General features: G+C 35.2%; 1 protein-coding gene across 3 annotated transcripts in view; it reads left to right on the top strand.

Moving 5' to 3' along the window:
• LOC145685984 (32 kDa beta-galactoside-binding lectin-like) overlaps positions 1-21,528 on the top strand; it is a 200,589-nt gene that overhangs the window by 50,375 nt on the left and 128,686 nt on the right. Inside the window, exon 1 of one of the 3 annotated variants that reach the window (XM_081758790.1) lies at positions 18,949-19,171. The exons of the other annotated variants lie outside the window; for them this stretch is intronic. Coding sequence (XP_081614916.1) covers positions 19,055-19,171 — 117 coding nt within the window. The 5' untranslated portion in view covers positions 18,949-19,054. Of the gene's footprint in view, positions 1-18,948; positions 19,172-21,528 lie in introns of those variants that run through there. 3 annotated transcript variants of the gene reach the window in all.

Genomic DNA, 21,528 nt, shown 5'->3' with positions numbered 1-21,528 from the left:
TGAAAGCAAGAAAGGTGTCTTTCCGCACATGCAGCACTGCACTCTAGTGGACAAACAGTGAACCTCCTCATTAAAAACATGTATTTTGGCGCACTTCCCCTCCCTGTCCAAAAGACTCCGTAGTTTCGGAAGCGGCGAAACTGGTTTTTCCTTTTATGTCAGCGGGAGGACGATAGCAGGTAGCAAGCAAGACGTCCCAGAAAGTTGCACATTGTTCAACTCCTTGCAAGATGGGAAAAATGTTGTCTCTCTCTTTCAGGACTATGTTTACATGGTAAAATATGGTAGGGTTTCAAGATTTTTTTTTTTTTTTTAATGACAGCTACAAGATTCATTTAACGTGGCAATGCGGTCTAAAACCATTTTGAAAGAAACAGCTATAGACAAGCCTTTACTTGGCCTATCTCGTTTCGAGGAGTCCAGGCCATGTGACTGTGTAGTGGACAACATTGTGTTAATTACTAACTAATATATAAATTAGAAATAACTGCATAAAACAGTTATATTCTGAAATATCGGATGAGTATTAAGAAGCACATGTCACTCTTCCCTATAGGACTAGATGAAAAAGATAGTGTTTTTTGTCGCAAGAGAAATCCAAGTAAAAAAAAAAAAGAAGAAGAAGAAGAAGAAGCTTAATATACGTTCAAAATTAAGACTTCAGTTGATCGGCACTGAGCAGAACTTTGAATCTAATCGACTTCTGTAAAAGGAACAAACAAACATCACATCACCCACATTCATTCTCTGAGTATAAAAATGACGTTGGTTTTCTACTTTTTTCGGGGGGGGGGGATAACCTTAACAGAGGAATTTTATTCATACTTCCGGGTCCCTTGAAGTAATATAATCCTTCGAAATGGGTTCCAGACTGGAAAAACTTGAAGCATTTTTGATGTGTTTGATTTTCAGGTAAACTAAAAATAGGAAGATTTGAAATTTCTTTAAAGTGAATACATGCACGATATAATACAGTAGGTAGTGGTCTAACTATTGTGAGTTTCTGTAAGTGTGTAAAGAGGAAGGGGAATGCATACGTATATAATACGTTGAAAATTATGCAAATCTTTCGTGATAGCTTCCTTTATTATCGTAGTATTTCATCTTCCTGTTCCAGTAGGCACAAGTCGATGCCTTTTCAATATTTTTTTCTCTCCCTAATCAACAATTGACACGCAAAGAGCAGTGCATATGTGCCTATAATTTAAACGCACCTGTATAACTTTTTGTTCAATTGAATATTTATTTCTCAGTCTTTCAGCCAGAAGAAGGGTCGCTTATGACACGTGGCAAGATTCGTAACCACTCAAGCGTAATGCTGATTGGAAAGAGAGCCTATGTAAAGTGATTTTCCGCCTCTATGCTCGTGCTCCAAATGTGAATGTGTTCAACTGATAATGAGCTATTTTTATTCATTTTATTGATTAGCTCCAAAGAAAGATTTCTTCTAGTTCTATAACAGTGCACTGTAGTAGGTAGGAGAAAAAACCAGAATAGTACAAGAAGTGATATTTCAAGTAATTCGAATGTAAACACGTAATTGACGGTAATTGGGTACACACAATAGCGTACGCAAAATATTATTAAGGGGAGGAGGTCAAGTTCCCAAGTTCATATCGTTTCAGGATTTTGTGTACATATCTTAACATGGTGAATGATTGTTTTTTTTTCCTATCTTGTTCAATGCAAGGAGATTAAAAACAGAAACCTCACTTTGCGTACGCAACTAGATCAGGGTCAGATCCAGGACGGACTTTTGGAGGAGCGGTGTGTTGTAATTCTGCTACTTAGAGCTACTTTTAAGAGCTCCAAACTCTGAGGTGAGTTTTATGTATGTATATATATATATATATATATATATATATATATATATATATATATATATAAAAGAAAGTTTCCTCTTCTGGGGGAGGGGCGATTGCCCCAATCGCCCCCCCGGATCCGCCACTGCACTAGATATATATTTAGAAGTCTATTCAGGTGTCAATATCTTGTCTGTCGTAAACATTGTAAACCCAGACATTGGTCAATTGTTTCTTCCCCTGGAGCTGAATTTGTGATTACATGTCACTCTTCTGAAAAGTAGGCCTACATTCTTCAGCTTGTAATATCTAAACAACGTCCGTTTTTGTCACTCTTTCTGCCAACCGTGTTATAGTCCACATTCGTTAATTATCAATATTCTTTATATAGTGTCCCAGTACAGCCACCGCAAATTTTTATTCCCCCACCGCACAAAATTGTCGGAAAGAAAGCCTGATTGCAAAGATGACAATTTTTGAAAGGATATACAAAGGACAATATTAAAATAAGAACTAATACTGGATAAGCGATTGGATAAGGGAGGTACCCAGCAAATTTTTTCTTGGGGGGAAGGAACTTTTTCAGACGGGGGCGGACCCCCTGAAGAGACCCGAAAACCCTACTTCAGAATATGAAAGAATTAATAATTATGAAAGAATTAATAATAACGCATAGATTACACAATTATTTATATTATTATTAGTAGTAGTAGTAGTAGTTGAAGAAGAAGAAGAAGAAGAAGAAGAAGCAGGTTTTGACACGGCAAAATCGGAATCACAGGTTGTAGGAAATTTGCCATAGGAGAAGGAAAATTCTTTTGGGAAGCCCCCCCCCCTTTTTTTTTGACTTCGCCTTTATATGTGTAAATAAAAGTAGTGATCACCGTACTCGCTCAAATTTCTTAATTTAGCACATGTTATACTGCAGTTGTTACAGAAACATTTATGAATTATGAACACAATTATGTTTCCAGAAAATTTGTTTCGAAGAAAATTCAGCCTCAAAAGTACACTATTGTTTGTGGACTTTTCAATAACAAATGACTATCATGTATTAGAATTACTTATGAAACATTTGTTAATCAGATATTAACAAAATCGCATGAGTTGTATTTGAGGATATACTGGTAGTAAATAATATTAATAATAATAAGAGAACTATCCTTTTAAACGTTTTCGTGTCAAGTACTTTGCGCAACATACTAGACTTATTAATGGCATGTAAACAAAATAGTCTCATTATTTTTTTTTTTTTTTTAAGGAAAAACTCAAATCTCGAATTCACAATCACAGTATATATATTTTTTTTACAGTCACAATATTTTCTTTTCTCCTATCGTCGCGTGAAAGTAAAAATAGAGAAAATCTATGAAAAACACAAGATCACTCTCAGACAGTTATGCATTAATAGAGTAGGCTAATAAAATAGCAGCTGTGTGGATCCAGTTAGGTAAATGAGAGTAACAAAGTTGATGATTAGTCAGTATCAATGGCGTAGACAAAGAACTAACTTAGCTCAAGTCCTCCTCCCTTTAGTACAATGATACTGAAATTGATTCTGCTTTCATGTAATATGTTCCGTTTGTGACTCTTTCATATAAATAATTTGTTACAAAAAACAAGTTTTACACGACATATTTGAAGAAAAACTTACACCCCATAAGCTCTATTCTTAATCTACACAGATTTCAGCGTTACATAATGTGTTCTTAAAGTTATATACTATATTCTTAATTATTTCAACTTCTTTCGTTACCATAAAGATCAAAATTGACCATCTGCGGGTACGAATAGAGAACATTAATAAAATGAATGTTTAAATTTTATTATTATTTGGTTCCAGTTTAGCTGCATTGTTAGCGTGCGCGACCTCGATGTGCATGGTCCCTAGTTCTATTCTCGGTGGGAGTACTAAAATTTTCTGGTATTAATCCAGCATCATGAGGTAATTGGAGAGTACCTGAATTAAAAGTACTTATGAAAGCTAGAATTAATGACACCTGGGAATTAATCCGTCATTGTTATGAACATTCTCATAACCCAAATATAGAGACTCAGCCAATCAAATTGCATCGAGCATAGGTTTCCAATAATGATCTTAGACCATGAGATGTGACTAAATTTCAAAGTGTGAAACATATCAAAAGGTTTTAATAATTATCTATCAGGTTTCAATTCTTATTTCTTTTCAGCAATGACCTTAAACTATGATTCGTAACCACAGTTCTAAGGTACAACAAATTTCTAAACTAAAATTTTAAAACAGGAATCAAAAAATTTTCAAACGAAAAATTTGAAAACATTTGAAATTTTTTAAATTAGAATTTTAAAGTGATCAGCCAATAAGATTGCACTAAGGATAGTTTTCCACTAATGACTAGACTGCGAGTTATGACTAAAGTTCTAAGTGTCAAATTGTTATTGTATTATTGTTATTCAGTTTTAATAATTACGTATCAGGTTTCAAGCCCTAAATTTTTTCAACTAGGAATGCACGCGAGACGCGAGAAGTCTCTCTCGTCTCGCATTTGCGAGACGAGACACGAGACGAGAGTGAAAATTTCATGCGAGACGCGAGACGAGACTAAACCATGCGAGACGAGACACTAGACGAGACTCGGTCAAGTCTCGCACGAGAAGTTTAGCGAGACTTCTCGCAGTCTCGCAACATTTATGAATTACATTTAATTGTATATTTAGTGATTTGACATTTATTGAGTTTTCTAAGTTGAGCGAATGCCTCCAGGAACAAAAAAGTGATTGGGGCAATGGACATTTTATGAGATTTATTATTATTCAAGGTTGATTTTCAGAATTAAAGCCTTCTTTAGTTTCTAAACATCATTAAAAAAGAAAAGCTTTGTAAATTGGAAATTTATTACATCATCGATTTAGGACTTTATTTTGCGACACAAACACATACACGCGGGCGCGCACAAGCGAATAAACCTCCCTATTGCTGCGAAATGTGATATTTCTGTTGTTTTTGTCTTTTTCACATTACTACTAGCTATTAATGTTGGGAGATGGCGGGGAAATCCCCTCTCGTCAAAGTTTATCCGCGGCCCGGCTCGCAGAAATAACATGACATTTTTACATGGAATAAGTATTTTGTTTCTATATATTTATCAATAACATCCCCCTCTAGTTTGGAAGTTTAATTCAAACACTGGTTTGGTAGGATGGTCCTATAGGTTTGGTGGGAGATGGTAGGAATGGCCCTATATCTGTCAGTAATTTTATTTTCTACATCTGGCAACACTATATAAGTTGAAAGCAAAAGTTGATAAAATGCGATAATGCAACATTGCTACAAGCGCAAACGAACCGAAAGAATTGGGTCGTATTGTGTTGTGAGGACTTCTTTTTTTGTCTACAAGCACTTTTGGTGGTATAAAAAACATCTTTATAATGGAAAATCACCCTTCAAGGAAACGACCAAAACGTGTAAATGTTGATAGTGGCGACGATATTTTAGAAGAGCCAAATATTGCTGGAGACCTCTAAGCTGGAAAACAATGTTGGATCCAGCCACAATTTATGCTGGTTTTGCTGTAAATTATGCTATTAATTTGACGAAAATTAATGGTGCAGCAATTGAATTCCAGCACAACTTTTCTTTTAATTTGGAGCGGAGGGAACACAAGTTCGGATACCATGTTGAACTCTAGGATCCGTCTCCTTAGGATGTTATGAACATTCATCCCATGGAAAGCAATGGCAAACCACCATGGATTCACCTTTCCAAGGGACTTTTAGGTCAAATACCTGCCTTCGCACAGAATATCACATCATCATTCATTAACAGCCATAGAATAACACATTGCAAAATTTTGACCCAGAATATATGCGAGACCATGCGAGAAAGTCTCGCGCGAGACGCGAGATGAGACTCAAAATTTTATGCGAGACGCGAGACGAGACTTCACATTTGCGAGACGAGACGTGAGACAAGACCAACATTTGAGGCTGCGAGACGAGGCGAGATTTTTCCATTTCTCGTTTCGTCTCGCGTGCATCCCTATTTTCAACAATGACCTTAGCCTGTAAGTAGTAACTACAATACTAAGGGGGGCCGCGGAGGCTCAGTAGTAGAGCGTCCACATCTGGTGTATGGGTCTTTGGTCCGATCCCAGCTCGCACCAAGTGAACTTTTTGGTGGACAAACACCGTGTGCGTGGGTTTCCTCGGGGTTCTCCCGTTTCCTCTCACTTTCTTCATTCCACCATTTCACTCATTTCTCATCATCACCGTCTTATTTAGCATAGCCGACATAACCATTGTACGTAAAACTCAGATTTCATTTAATTTCATTCATTTACAATACTAAGGTTAAAAAATTTTCAAACTAAATAATTTTCAAACCATGATAATTTTTTAAAAAACAAAACTTTTCAAAAACTTTCGAAAAATTTTTATACAAAGATTTAAAAGTGATCAGCGAATAAGACTGCCAATTTTCAACCAAAGACAGACTTTGAGTTGCAACGAAAACTAAAGTGTAAAGTTGTTGTTCCTGCGTATCAATTGATTTTAATAATTACTAGGGCAACCCAAACAAATAAAAAGCATAATAGCAATTTACACATATGGTTGGTACGTTGAACATGGTTGTGACTGTCTAAGGGTCCAGAAGAAACTAGTTTTAAAAGCATAATAAAGCATAATTTTAGAAAATAAAGCATAAAGAATCATTTAAAATATATAGTACATTTTTTTGGAAAATTCTATTAGAACAATTCTTGGAAAATTCTGTTGAACGGCAAGTTTAACATACTGTATTAATATTTTTAAAAACCAATATTTACAATGCAAAATCTTTGAGAACATAACAAAGCAACAATTAAAAGCTTATTTTTATTTATGTAAACTTTTCGGTATAATTCTTTAAAGTGGAGAAAAGAAACAAGAAAAAGAAGAAGAAAACTTTCCGCCAATAATGAATAAACAATAGTTTTCTTCTAAGTGTAACTGTGCAGTTGTGTAAGATGATTCGAAACATATACACGACTCCAAAAGTGAGTAACCACCTGCTATTCTCCCTTTCCTGAAATAGCAGGCAACCCAAAAAGCGGCGGTTGGGTTGGTTGCGGATTCGAAAGGCGTTGGATCAAGCCTTAATTTTGTAACAAATATATCAGTGTGACAAACTGCAAATAAGAGAATAAAACAAATTGTTAAGAATGACAATTTTATTATCGTGACAGAGTTGGATGACATCAAAAGTTACAAAACGATCTTACTTAAGCAGTTCAAACAAGATGAATGGCAAGAACCAGATATCAGAGGAAAGCATTTCTCTCCTCCCCCCAAAAAAAGAATCTCATAAAAAAGAAAAACGTTACATAATGTAAAGGTTTAATATAAAATCCCCACCTAAAATTTTGAAAGTTCACACCCGAAATCCAAGAACAACTGAACCGAAGCGAATGAAATTGCGCACAGAAATTGGAAACGCAAAATGAGGGAATACGGGTTTCGTATTTTCCTAGAAAAAACGGTTGGGTGGGGCACGGACCAATCCAAACATTTGATCAGGAAATATCAAAAGTGCTAGAAACATGAATGTCAGATGAGTGTAAAGGACATGAAAAATTGAAACGAAACTTTGTGTATGGGCAATATACAAAAAATAAATGAATATTGGTTTTTATTTTCTGCGGAGAAACGGTTTTAGGGGGCAAAAGCTCCCACCTAAAATTTTGAAATTTGAGGCCCAAAAGGTAAGAATAAGTGTACCGAATTGAATAGCATTGTTCACAGGTATTGTAGACGTAAAATGAGAATTCGGTTTCATATTTTCCTGGGAAAAATCGGTTGAGTGAGGCACGGACCTAATAACCGTTGATTATGAAATATCAAAAATGCAAATAAGCATACGTCAGAAGTTTCTAAAGAATATGGAGAATTGCAACAAAACTTCGTATAGGCACAATTTGCAAAACAATAAATGAAACGTGTTTTAGTTTTTGCGGAAAGGCTGTTGGGGCCTAGGTCCCATCCATAAAAAAAGTAAATATTACAGTAATAGTGCAGGAAGGAATGGATCGAAGCAAATGAAATTGTATGTAGATATCATATAGACCAGAGATGCAAATAAGCAACTTAATTTTACTCGCCTAAGGAATAAGCTACTAGCTCACACCTCCAAGGGCGCCGATTTCTCTGTAAATCTGGGGGGTCCATTCAGATGCAGAAGGTATATATATGAGGATTTTAAGACAAATTGCATTCAAATTATGCCAAAAATTGTATATTCATAAATACAATAGGGGCCCATATGAGCCTTGGGGGCCCGGCCTCCCAGTATCGGCGCCCTTGCACATCTCACTGTAGAAATCATTTACTTACTTTCGGTATGATATTAAATACTTGCCTGCACCAGTGAATCACTCGCCTCGGGCGAGTGAGCAAGTTGGCGAGTGGTTATTTCCATCCCTCATATAGAACCTATGTAAAAAAAAAAAAAAAAGGCCTTTAGTGTTTCTTAAATGTCCCTATCCGTTTTGCTTCAAATTTGGCAGATCAACAGCAAACTGATAATAAATCGACATGTGTTTATGTTTATGCGCAAAAACATTGTAAGGGTTAAAGGTACCTCCTGAAATACTATAAGATACGCTATATTGTTTATGCTTGTAGTTGATCTGACTAATTTGAAGAAATCTGATGAATACACGACACTTGTGAAACACGAAAGCCATATTTTACATATCCAATATCTACATACAATTTCGTTCACTTTGGTCCACTTCTCCCGCCACTCAAGGCCACGGCTCACTCAACAGTTTTTTTTCTTTCAGGAAAATACGAAACACATATTCCCTCATTTTACCTCTACAACATTTGTGTACATTGCATTTACTTCGATCCACTACTTCTTCCTTTGTGGGTCAAATTCCAAAATTTTGGAAGGGGATGTTGCCCCCAAAAACAGTTTTGCCCGAAAATAAACAACCGCATTCGTTTATTTTCTGCATATTGTTCATACACAAAGTTTCGTTGCAATTCTCCATATCCTTTACACACATCTGACATACTGTTACTAGCACTTTTGATATTTCGGGAACAAAGGTTTCGAGGGGTCCGTGGCCCGCCCAACCGTTTTCTCCAGGAAAATGTGAAACCCGGATCGTCATTTTACGTCACCAGTATCTGTACACAATTTCATTCACTTCGGTTAACTTCTTACCTTTCGGGCGCCAACTTTCAAAATTTTGGGGTGGTTTCTTTTGCCCCTTAAGACCGTCTTTACGCAGAAAATAAAAAAAACGTATTTTTTTATTTTTTGCGTACTGTCCATACACAAGTTTCGTTACAATTCTTCATGTCCTTTACACACATCTGATACACTGTTACTAGCACTTTTGATATATCGTGATCAAAGGTTTGGAGGGGTCAGGGCCCCACCAATGCCTTTTTTCAGGAAAATACGAACGCCGTATTCCCTCACATTATGTCTACAATATCTGTGCAGAATTTCATTCTCTTCGGTTCACTGCTTTTTGTCTTTCCGGCGTCAACTTTCAAAATTTGGGGTAGGAGATTTTGCCCTCTAAAACCGTTTTTCCGCAGAAAATAAAAAGCGGTATTCGTTTATTTTTTGCGTATTGTTCACACGCAAAGTTTCGTTGCTATTATTCATGTTCTTTACAAACATCTGACATACTCTTACTAGCACTTTTGATATTTCGTGATTAAATGTTTGGATGGGTCAGTGCCTCACCCAGCCATTTTTTTCCAGGAAAATACGAAACCCACATTCCCTTATTATATATCTACAATATCTGTGCAAAATTTCACTCACTTCGGTAAATTTCTTCTTGCCTTTCGGACGTCAAATTTTAAAATTTTGGGTGGGAGCTTTTGCCCCCTAAAACCTTTTTTTCACAGAGCATAAAACCCGTGTCCTTTATTTCTTGCGTATTTTCCATACTAAAAGTTTCGTTGCAATTCTTCCTGTTCTTTATACACATCTGACATACTGTTACTACCACTTTTGATATTTCGTGATCAAATTTTTGGAGGGGTTCCTGCCCCACCCAACCGTTTTCTCCAGGAAAATACGAAGCCCATATTCTCATTTTACGTCACTTTCAGAATTTTGGTGTGAGCTCTTTTGCCCCTAAATCCGTTTCTCCGCAGAAAATAAAGAACCCGTATTCCTTTATTTTTGTGTATTGTCCATACAAAAAGTTTCGTTGTAATTCTTCATGTTCTTTATACATATCTGACATACTGTTACTAACACTTTTGATATTTCGTGATCAAATTTTTGGAGGGGTTCCTGCCCCACCCAACAGTTTTCTCCAGGAAAATACGAAACCCATATCCTCACTTTACGTCTGCAATATTTGTGCACAATTTTATTCACTTCAATTCATTTCTTCTTCCCTTTCGGGTGTCAACTTTCAAAATTTTGGGTGGGGGCTTTGCCATCTAAAACCGTTTTACGCATAAAATAAAAAGCCCGTATTCGTTTATTTTTTGCGTATGGTCCATCCAAAAAATTATGTTGCAATTCTTCATGTTCTTTACACACATCTGACATACTGTTACTAGCACTTTTGCTATTTCGTGATCAATTGTTTGGAGGGGTCCGTACCCCACCCAGCTCTTTTTTCCAGGAAAATACGAAAGCCGTATTTCCTCATTTTGCGTCTACAATACCTGTGTACAATTTCATTGAGTTCGGTTCACTTCTTTTTGCCTTTCGGGCGTCAACTTTCAAAATTTTTGGTGGGGGCTTTTTCCCCTTAAAACCTTTTTCTGCAGAAAATAAAAAACGTATTGGTTTATTTTTGCGTATTGTTCATACGTAAAGTTTCGCTGTAATTCTTCATGTCCTTTACACTCATCTGATATACTGTTACCAGCACTTTTGATATTTCGTGATCAAAGGTTTGGAGGGGTCCGTGCCCCACCCAACCGTTTTTTCTAGGAAAATACGAAACCCGTATTCCCTCCTTTTACGTCTGCAGTACCTGTGCACAATTTCATTCACTTCGGTTCAGGTGTTCTTGCCTTTTGGGTCTCAACTTTCAAAATTTGAGTGGGGATTTTATATTAAACCTTTACATTATGTAACTTTTTTTCTTTTTTATGAGGTTCTTTTTTGGGGGTGGAAGGAGATGTTTTCCTCTGATATCTGTTTCTTCCATTCATCTTGTTTGAACTGCTTAAGTAAAATCATTTTGTAACTTTTGATGTCATTCAACTCCGTCACAAAAATAAAATTGTCACACTTAATTTGTTTTATTCTCTTATTTGCAGTTTGCCACACTGATATATTTGTTACAGAATTGAGGTTTAGTCCAACGCCTTTCGAATTCGAAACCAACCCAACCGCCGAGTTTTTTGAGTTGCCTGCTATTGCAGAAAAGGGAGAATTGCAGGTGGTAGTATACTTTTGGAGTCGTGTATACAAACAATAAATGCACAAGAACTCCACGCTATATTGTTATGTGTACCTCTTGATTTCTGTAATTTTTGGTGGCATCTTTTACTTTCCCTTTTTGTATATATGCACCTCTAAGGCGCACACAAGTGATAGAAAAAACTGACTCGAGTAAAGCATATCTCTTTACAATGCGTTAAGTAGAAAGTTCATTAAATATGAAAGAAACTGGTTGCATAAAATATTAATGAATAGATCAAGATATTTAGAATATTTATTGTATAGTAAATATTATACATTATAAACGATTAATGTAAAACAATGATTGAAATTAACAATAAAGCATAATTTGGAAAAATAAAGCATATTTAAAGAAAAAAATAGAGCATAATGTGAGTTGCTCTAATAATTACCAATAAGATTTTAAGTCCCAAATTTTTCCACCAATGACGTTAGACTATGAGTCAAAACTACAATTCTAAGGTTCAAAGTGTGAAACTGTTGATATAGGCTACATCATTATGTTACAATAATTAACTATCTAGTTTCAAGCCTAAAACTTGAAGTTGGAAGCAGGAATCAACCAATGATATTTCACCAAAGATGACTTTTCATTAATTACCTTAGACTAGGTCCTGTAGACCATAGTGTCTCTCATCATAGACGAGTCAAAATCCCCGATTTTAAATTTTGGCATTGTTTTACCTAGGCAAGAGATCAACGTGACCATCCAAATTTACAAATATATATTCCTGAGTCATACAGAGGAATTACCAATTTGAATTTATTGACAATTTTTATATAGACAGTAAATTAGGTTATAAACCTCCTAAATTTGAATATTTTTGGCAATTTTTTTTTACCCGTAGAAGGAAACAACATTGGCCACCCAAATGTACAGAAGTATATACCTTAGTTGTAGTGACAATTTACCTTTTTTTTTTTTTGACAACTTTTAAAATTTAAGCCTGAGCCAATATATACCTCCAAAAATTTCAATGAGATGTGCTATGGTACCAATGCCGTGTTCATGAGAAGAAGCCAATGTACTTAATGTAATCCAATGTATGATTATATCTTGCAATAAAGTCTCATCTTAGTGGAACTTGAAGCATTACATTCAAAATTCCACCTCATGCTAATTTAAATTTCCCGCCAAAATATCAATTGATACTTACGTACAGTTTTGGGATTTTTCATCATAGAAGAATACAAGAAAGTGAACCAACCATATTTAACGTGAGCCAGCACATATTCCTCCCAAAATTTAAGAGTGGCCAAGATACACATGTCTTATGTAATAGAATTAACCTTTGTATTGAACCATATAATCATGTCATGCAATAAAGATTCATCAAAGATTAACTTAGATTAGTAACCGATCACATATGGAACACATGCAAATAAATTAATACTTCGACATTTTTTTACCCGTAAAAGGGGATAAGCAGGACCATACAAATTTACGAAGTTGTATATTCGAGTCCTATAGAACATTTATCAAATTTTGTTTTTTGACAATTGCTACATTTAATGGGTGAGCCAACACACATGTTCGAAATTTTGAGAAGGGAGCATCAACATATCTAAATCCTATGAAAGAGAACGGAACTCTGTACTCAACTATTTAAGGAGATAAAGGTTCATGAAAAAAGATAAATTAGGCCAGTAATTGAGCACGTGGTGAGCACATGACAGTACGAATATATTTGCATTTTTTTTAACCCATAGAAGAAGATAAGCAGGAGCACCCAGATTTACAGAGATATATTCGAGCCTAGAGCACACTTACTAATTTTTTTTTGTTAATTCCAAAATTTAAGGGGTGGGTCAGTATATCCGTCGTGAAATTTAAGAGGTTAATGTTTGTGTACTGTAATAAAATCATGAACTATGAATGAAAAAAATCATTAATTTTATTTATGCAAATCCTCGTAATGTCAATTCTGTGGGTGAAACTGAACTAATAATCACAAGGACAGGATTTGTAATCTTTCTCAAATTTTTGGAAGCAGAAAGAGGTGTTTGCAAATAGTCATAAAGTTCCTGTGGTAATATAACATAGTGTTTGTCAGTAGATACAAATAATTAACATTTTGGATAAAATCATGAAAAATTGAAATCAAACCTTGCGGCAAATTAGACTTCAATCTAATTATTTTTTCATCATTAGATAACATTTTGTTATTAGAACTTTCCTAAAATTTTGTAAACTTTAAAATACAACACAATGACCTTTAGCAAATTAGAAAGAAGAAAATAGTTGAAACAAACAAGGACAATATTTCATATAAAATAACCAAGTTTTCAACCGAAAGATCACCCTACACCAAATCTTTGAGTCGCAATGGGGGAGTCTCCAAGAAGTTTCCATGAACGCCATAATTTCAAATACAGAAAGAAAGAACACCTATAGATCAAATGGAAACTTCACCTGCAACACGTGAAGTATGACAGTAGAAACTTAAAATGTCTATTTTGCATGTAACATTATTTTGGGAGGTCTCTACAAAGTGACAAAGGAATTTGAATACTTGCATATTCAGTATTGAGTCAGTTTATAAATTAGCTGTTATGTAATTAAGCTTACATAATGTGTCAAATGTCAAACTCAATACTATTAAATGTTTTCAGTTAAATGATTGCATTGTTACAAAAACATATCCACTATTCTACGGCACTTCCTTTTTATATTGTACCAGCTCCTCTGTAAATCATTTGGTTCATAAATAAAACATTGTCATTGTAACCACCACTTGATTAATTTGGCTCTTTAATTTGTTCTACGAATTGATTGTTCCCTTTTAGTAATTGATATAGCACAATTTAATTTAATCTTTATTTCTGTTATATTTTAATCCGTTTTGTCATTATGGAACAGTACCCATCCAGGTCCGGATTAAGAGGAGGAGCTTAGGGGGGCTGTAGTCCTGAGCCTCCAGGTGGACAGAGGCATCCACTCTAATCAAAATCTCAACTGGCTATCTTTAAAAAATCATAAACACACAATCATCATCATGAAATAAAATGTGATCAAAAATATGAAACATATTCCCTTAACTTTCCTACTGTACTTGAACGAAAACGTATTACGTGAAGTCAGCAGGGGCCACATATTTTTTTTCTAGCCCCGGGCCTCCAGATTGGTTAATCCAGCCCTGCCCATATCTTATGAAAAAGAATAAGCCCCTGCATGCCCGTATCCACGGGGAGGCTAGAGGGGGCCGGGCTCTAAATTTTTACTGGCCCACTAAAATTTTCACGGGTAGCTTGCAAATGTATTAATATGGTTCGATCAGGACCCCCTAACGTCTACCTGGCCCTCCCTACATTTTTGGGCTGGCTACGGGCCTGGGTCTCTGTACTCAACTATATGAACATGTAATGTGATAAAGCCTCAGAGGATAACATAGGTCAAAAATCTCCGAAATTTGAATTTTTGGTGATTTTTTACCCATAAATGAGAGCTAAATGGACCAACCAAACTTACCAAGGTACACATCCCGCTCCTATACTGCCACACCAAATTTTAAATTTGACAATTTCTAAACTTTGAGAGGTTAGTCAAGGTACTCCTGCAAAAATCAAAGAGACATTAATCCCTATGACGTCGTACCACGTGACCAGGTCACGTGACGTACTTCAGCCAATGCTAAGAGAGATGAAGGCAGCCAGTACTACTACTATGATACCCAGGAGATTCTTTCATTGATTATGAGATAATTTTGTTAGCAATCTTAGGCGGCTAAAGCCATTTCCGCGCCTAACGATGCGGACGTGGTGCATATCTAGGAACATGAGACACATTCATATTTTAAAAGATTTTTTGTAATCTCGCTATTACTATTCATAGTTACATTCATGCTAATATGGAGATATTGAAATTGACTACTATTTACAAATTTACAAGTCCAGGATTAGCGCGGGAACTCATGTGGTTCGGATTCCACGTTAAACAGTAGGTCCCGTCTCATATAGCCCCACTGCTGGAAAGGACGTTAAACTCAAAATCAAAATCTACTCCAGGATTAGCGTTTTTTTAAAAATAGGCTCATAGTGATTATATTGTAATAAAATACGAAGTGGTTCATGTGATTCTACTTTGGGATCATACCTTCCTACATCAAATCTGTATGAGAAAATTTCGTTTTTTTTATTATTTTTATTTTTTTAAACAGTTTTGAGAACTGGAATTTGAGCTGTAACAGAAGACTTTCCTAAATCAGTACACAATCGTTTGCAGCATAGCCCGTGAATATTTCTGCTTCATCAATTCCGGGGTATATTCCGTAATACACTCACTTGCATAGTATACACTATTCACTAATTCATCCTCATTCTCAGTTAATAACGCTGGATTAACATATATTTATCTCGATTTTCTCATATTTCAGTGACGATTCTGAGCACATTAGTAAAACTCTCAAGCTCGAATAATGCAGTGTTAATTGCATTATACAAGCATTTCATTTAAAAAAAAAATACAAATAATGAAGAATACCGGTAACAAAAAGCCCAAATTTTGATGATTAACATTCACATTGCGAATATCGGGATTTACTTCTTTATTTTTATATTTAAATACATCCAAAAATGTATCGGGAAACACTAATGACGAGTATCTCTATCCATGACGACTGTAGTACTTATTACAAGAGAAAAATTAAAAAATTTTCTGACTAGAGTATAACTTATTTATTTAAACTAAAATACATTGTTATTACGGATTCGACAACTGGACGTTATTTTCATCAAACACTAACTGGAAGAAATATCCTCAGATCGTTAAAATATATATACTAACAAGAATATCAGGAATGATTAAAAAAATGGATCAAAAGATTGCATTTTGGCCAAGAATTTTAGGAATGATCCATAAAAAATGCATCAACAGATCGCGATCTTGGCCAATAATTAGTTTTCGGATCAGAGGCCACAAAATTTTTGAACGGCCTCTAAATCGATTTTTTTTTTTTTTTAACGGAATAAGCACATCATCCTGTGTTAAGTGATAGTTTGAGTTTGGCTACATTGTATGCAGTTCTCCAGATATAAGGCGTACAAGAAAATGTTTGATTGAATGAAATATATTCGATTTTTTAGATCAGGGGCCACAAAATTTTTGAACGGCCCCTACATAGAGTTTTCATATTCTTTGCGGAATAAACACATCATACTGGATTAAGTGATGATTTGAGCTTGCCTACACTATTCTCCAGACATAAGGCATACAAGAAAATGTTTGATTGAATGAAATATATTGGATTTTCTGGATCAGGGGCCACAAAATTTTGAATGGCCCCTACATCGAGTTTTCATATTTTTTTTTACGTAATAAGCACATCATATTGAGTTAAGTGAAAGTTTGGGTTTGGCTTCACTATATGTAGTTCTCCAGATATAAGACCTACAAGAAAATTTTTGCCTGAAATATATTGGATCTTTTGATCCAAAAAGAGAAAGGCCTAACATTCTTTTTTTAAAAAAAAAAATCACCTGCGTCTTTCTTTTTCGGACCTACACATGTTTAATCGCCCATCTGCTTGGACTTCTTTTTCGGACCTACACATGTTTAATCGCCCATCTGCTTGGACTTAATTACCCGTTCACCTGTTTTTATCTTTTTCTATCAATCCACCTGCTGTTTATAAGTGTCCATCTGTCTTGATAATACCCTAAACACTTTCCCTTTGTCTTCCCTTGATGCATTGATTTCCATGTGATTTATTTCCATATATTTAGCTTTATTTAATAATGTTATGCTTATAATAGTTTTATTTATGTTACATTTAATGTTATTTCTATATATATTTTTTTATTGTTAGATGAATATTAGTTGTATTTAGTATATTTTGTGACAGTCAACAAAAATATACTAAATACAACTAATATTAATCTAACAATATAAAAGTATATAGATGTAACATTAAATGGAACATAAATAAAACTATTATAAGAATAATATTATTAAATGAAACAATTCATGAAAATAAATCACATGGAAATCAGTGATGACGAGATGCACTCCTCACTGCTCTAGTGGCTAGTGCGTGTGCTTTTGGTGAATGCGGTCCCGGATTCGAATTCCGGTGGGAGATCACAAAACTTTAATATCACAACCTTCTGTTAATCACCCATCTCCTTTAGCCTAAATGGCATAACTATGGAACGCTAAACTAAAGAACTATTTCATTTTTAGTCGTTACGAAATGTAAGAGTTCAGAAAATCAGAATCATATTGAAAATGTTCTCTAATATGCATCAAGACATGGAGACGTAATTCGTTCAAATCTTTACATTGTTACTTTTTGCTTGAAGAACAAGCGAAATTTTTGTGTGCGTATGTTTATAAGTATAAGCGTACACTGATTTTCCATAGCTTCCTAGGCTCGGATTGCACAAATTTAGGTTAATTTTCTTTGTCTTGTCGAGGATTATCAAAATCAATCAAAACATCGCGGGCCCTAATGAATTACCTCTTCCCGTCTCTACCTACAGATTTAAAAAAGTAATATTAGTATCGTTGTTTCTGTTTCATCGAGCACTACAAAAATCAATCAAAACATCGCGGGCCCCGTATCAATGCCCCCTACCAGTGTGGTATTTTTTGACGAGAGATGCTTACTGTACCAAAGAGATCAGGTCAAGAATTGCCATAACCAAAGAAGAATTCAACAAGAAAAGATCACTCTTAACTAACAGGCTCAATATTGGGCTAAGAAAGAAGTTGATCAAGTGTTATACCCATGGAGCATTGAATTGTATGGTTCAGAAACTTGGACATTACGGAAGTTAGAGAAGAAATATTTAGAGAGCTTCGAAATGTGGTGTTGGAGGAAGATGGAGAAGATAAAATGGACAGAATGAGCAACAAACGAAGATGTTTTAAAACGGATAGGAAGAAGAAGACACTTCTAGCCACTATCCTTCGTAGAAAGGTCAATTGGATTAAACATATCTCGAAGAAATTGTCTTTTTCATACCGCCATAGAAGGAAAGATGAAAGGAAAGCGAGGAATAGGAAGAACACAAGTGATCGATGATTTGAAAACTAGAAGAAAATATTAGGAGTTGAAAGAGGAAGCTGAAAATCAAGAAACATGGAAGGAACATTTCCAGGTTCAAACTGAAAATTAAGTAAAAAAAAAAAAAAAAAAAAAAAAACCCTAGTTCCAGGACTTTTGAAAAGGCAGAATACTTAGTAACATGTGCTGAGTCGTACTGAGCCAATACGACCCAACCCAAGCAGTGTCATTCAGTGAAAAAGGACCTCTACACTCACTCGCAATAATTTTGAAAATTGTGGAGCAGGAAGTTTTGTTATTTCTTATTCAGACTTCAAATTATTATTATTATTATTATTATTATTATTATTATTATTATTATTATTATTATTATTATTATTATTGTGTAATGATGTAGACCCTAATAGTAAAGGATGTTCTTTCTGATTATTGTCGTGGAGCATTTTGTGGAGGTTTTGAAGAACATTCTCTTCTTTTATAAGTGAAAGGTCAACAAGATAGAGGAAAGATAAAGTTTTCCATTGCCGTGGAGACCTTTATCTATAGACTATGTCAAACCAGAAAATGAAACGGATATTTAATCATGGGTTGGAGTGACCCTTATAGGTCATGATTTATCTATTTAGAGATAAACTTTTTGTTCTGTTAACTGTTGCTCGTCACGCACAAACTGAAGAATCGCCTTTTTTTTTGTTTGTTCCTCAAGACTAGACTGCAGGAGTTATTTGTGTGTATACAACAAACACTCACATTTTTAGGAGATTAGTTAATACGTGTGACTGCTGTCATTTAAACCGTACTCATGCACAGTGTAAAGAAGGTCGTTTTCCATGGCATGGACAAGATTTGGGAAACGAAGCTGGATCAACCCAGAGAAGATGATCATCGGAAAAATACCATTTCCTCTCAAAAAGCGACGTAAAACGCCACATCACATCTTAATAGAGGTTAGTTGCCTTATTTTGTATTTCTACAAATCTTGAGCATTTCTACAGTGAGATTTCTTTTTAAAGAACATACATATTTAATTTGTATTTGCAGATAACGTGTGAATAACGAGTGCCATTTTGCTCATACTCACATTTTTTACATCAATAATACATAGCATACAAAAACAAAAGTGCTGGTTAAAAAGTTCCATAAGACATGATACTTCATTAGAAACCCGTTATAATTCAGAACGTAGTAAAAAAGAAATGCATAAGAACATTTTGTGAAAGCTTATACTTCACGCAATGAAAATGCTTCATTTGATTGTTTGATACCGGTACTCACTTACGTGTGGTACTTGTTGCTTTCATTCAAATCTATCATATGAGTGGAATCATAGGCGCCGACTTGAAGAACATATTGGGGGGGCCCAAACAATGAATAAATATATAATCATATTCAGCCGTTTTGTACCAACTGCTGGATAAAGGCCCCCTTCACTCGAGATCTTAGTCTGCTGCATCCGCTCCGCTCCTAAATTCATGAACTAAGTCAAATTTGTCTAAAGACATTAAAACAAACTCAAGCTCAAATTCTGGGAACTTTACAGCACTACATTGATCTTCACTTCTCATATCACTGTTACCATAGTGTTGATTGAAGCTTCAGTGCTCTATTAACCCTTTTAGGATTTTTGGTAATTTTTGTTACCATGGCGTACTATTGTCTTTGATCTCGCATTTAGGTTCTATAACAGGTCCTTAAGTCGTTTTTTTATTAGTCAAGTCAAGGATAGACCAAAAAAACCCAGATGCGTTTTGGAACCTGATGGTCAACTTGGCTGTGCCAAATGGGGGCGAAAGGGCGTGATATTTTACTTTTTCTTAAGGCGAATTTCAAAAATTTTTCACGCCTTTAGTTTTCACGATATCAGATTGGAATTGTATGTACCTTTGGATATTTCTCAAACTTTTCTGAGATCTCTACGTGAAGCTGAGACTTTTTCAGAAACATTTCAGTTTTCCCGATTTTTCCGGTTCAGGAATACGATACGTACATGTGTGGCACCGTTGGAAAGGGGTTTTTATACTAAAGAAGATAACGTTTAAGCCATGACTCTAGGCTAAATAGTAATGACGCAGTAAATTTTTATAATAAGTATATACGTATGTATGTGTGTATAAAGAGAGAGCCTAAATTCAGACTTTCAACAATTTTTCTGCCCTTTGTTTTTGAGATACAAGATTGGAATTTAGCACACGCATTATGTACATAACTATATATTTTTAGAAAAAAATTCAGATCCCTACGTCAACCCAGGCCTAGGCCAGAGTTGCAAAATGTTTTGGTTGGATTTGCAAAAATACTTCCGAGTTTTTCCCTAATTATCTGGTTCAGGTGTATGATACGGACATGTGAGTGATACCGTTGGAAAGGGCTTATTATACTGAAGAAAATGGCGTTGGACCATGACTCTAGGTTAAATTGGAATGACGCAGTACATTTTTTAAAATGTTTTATACCTAGGCATATATATTTATATACATATATGAAAAGATGGGTCACCTCCAGACTTTCAAAATTTTTTCCCGACCTCAGTTTTCAAGATACAAGAACGTAATTTTGCGCACTTATTATGTACATAACAAGATATTTTTTTAAGAAAAGATTCAGATCTCTACGTGAACCCAGGCCCGAGCCAGAGGGGCACAAAAATTTCGATTTTTTTTTCGAAAAATCTCATGCTTTTTTAAATTTTCTTGTTTTTGGTGTTTAATACGGACAAGAGAGTGGTACCGTTGGAAAGTATGATCTATCTTGAGAACAACGAGGTATGAACATCGATTCTACGATAAATAGTAAGGAAGCAGTAGCTGTTTGAGTGAAAGTCTAAAATTTACCTTAAAAATTGAAAATCCTAAAAGGGATAAACGCCGATTTGAAAACGGTGCTTTTTATCGAATAAGAAGGCTGATCCTAAAATTGAATTAAAGGCACGACTTAATTTACGGCAGAAACTATTGCTCCTCTTTGGTAATTCTTCTTCAACTGGATTATATTGCGGGGGCGAGGACCCCACCTTTAAATATTGGGGGGACCAAAAGTGCCCTGCCCCCTCAAAGTCGGCGCCTATGATTGGAATCAAGACTAAAATGCATGTTTTGCACAGTAAAATTTGGATCAATTCAATCATTTAACGCATTAGATTAGATTAAATTTTAGCGTTCCTTTCAGCGGCGATGTGATATGAGACGTAGACTTGCAGCTTTTATGGAATTCGATTCACATGAACTCCCACCGAGAATTGAACCCGGATTTCTGACTCCAAAGACGTTTTCGCTTACTATATAACCATGAGGAGTTCCACTTAATG

This window comes from Thermobia domestica, chromosome 5, assembly GCF_964235325.1.
Source record: "Thermobia domestica chromosome 5, izTheDome1.hap1.1, whole genome shotgun sequence".
Classification (NCBI taxonomy): domain Eukaryota; kingdom Metazoa; phylum Arthropoda; class Insecta; order Zygentoma; family Lepismatidae; genus Thermobia; species Thermobia domestica.
Note: the sequence above shows the minus strand (reverse complement) of the source record. Positions and strands in the feature narration are given on the sequence as shown.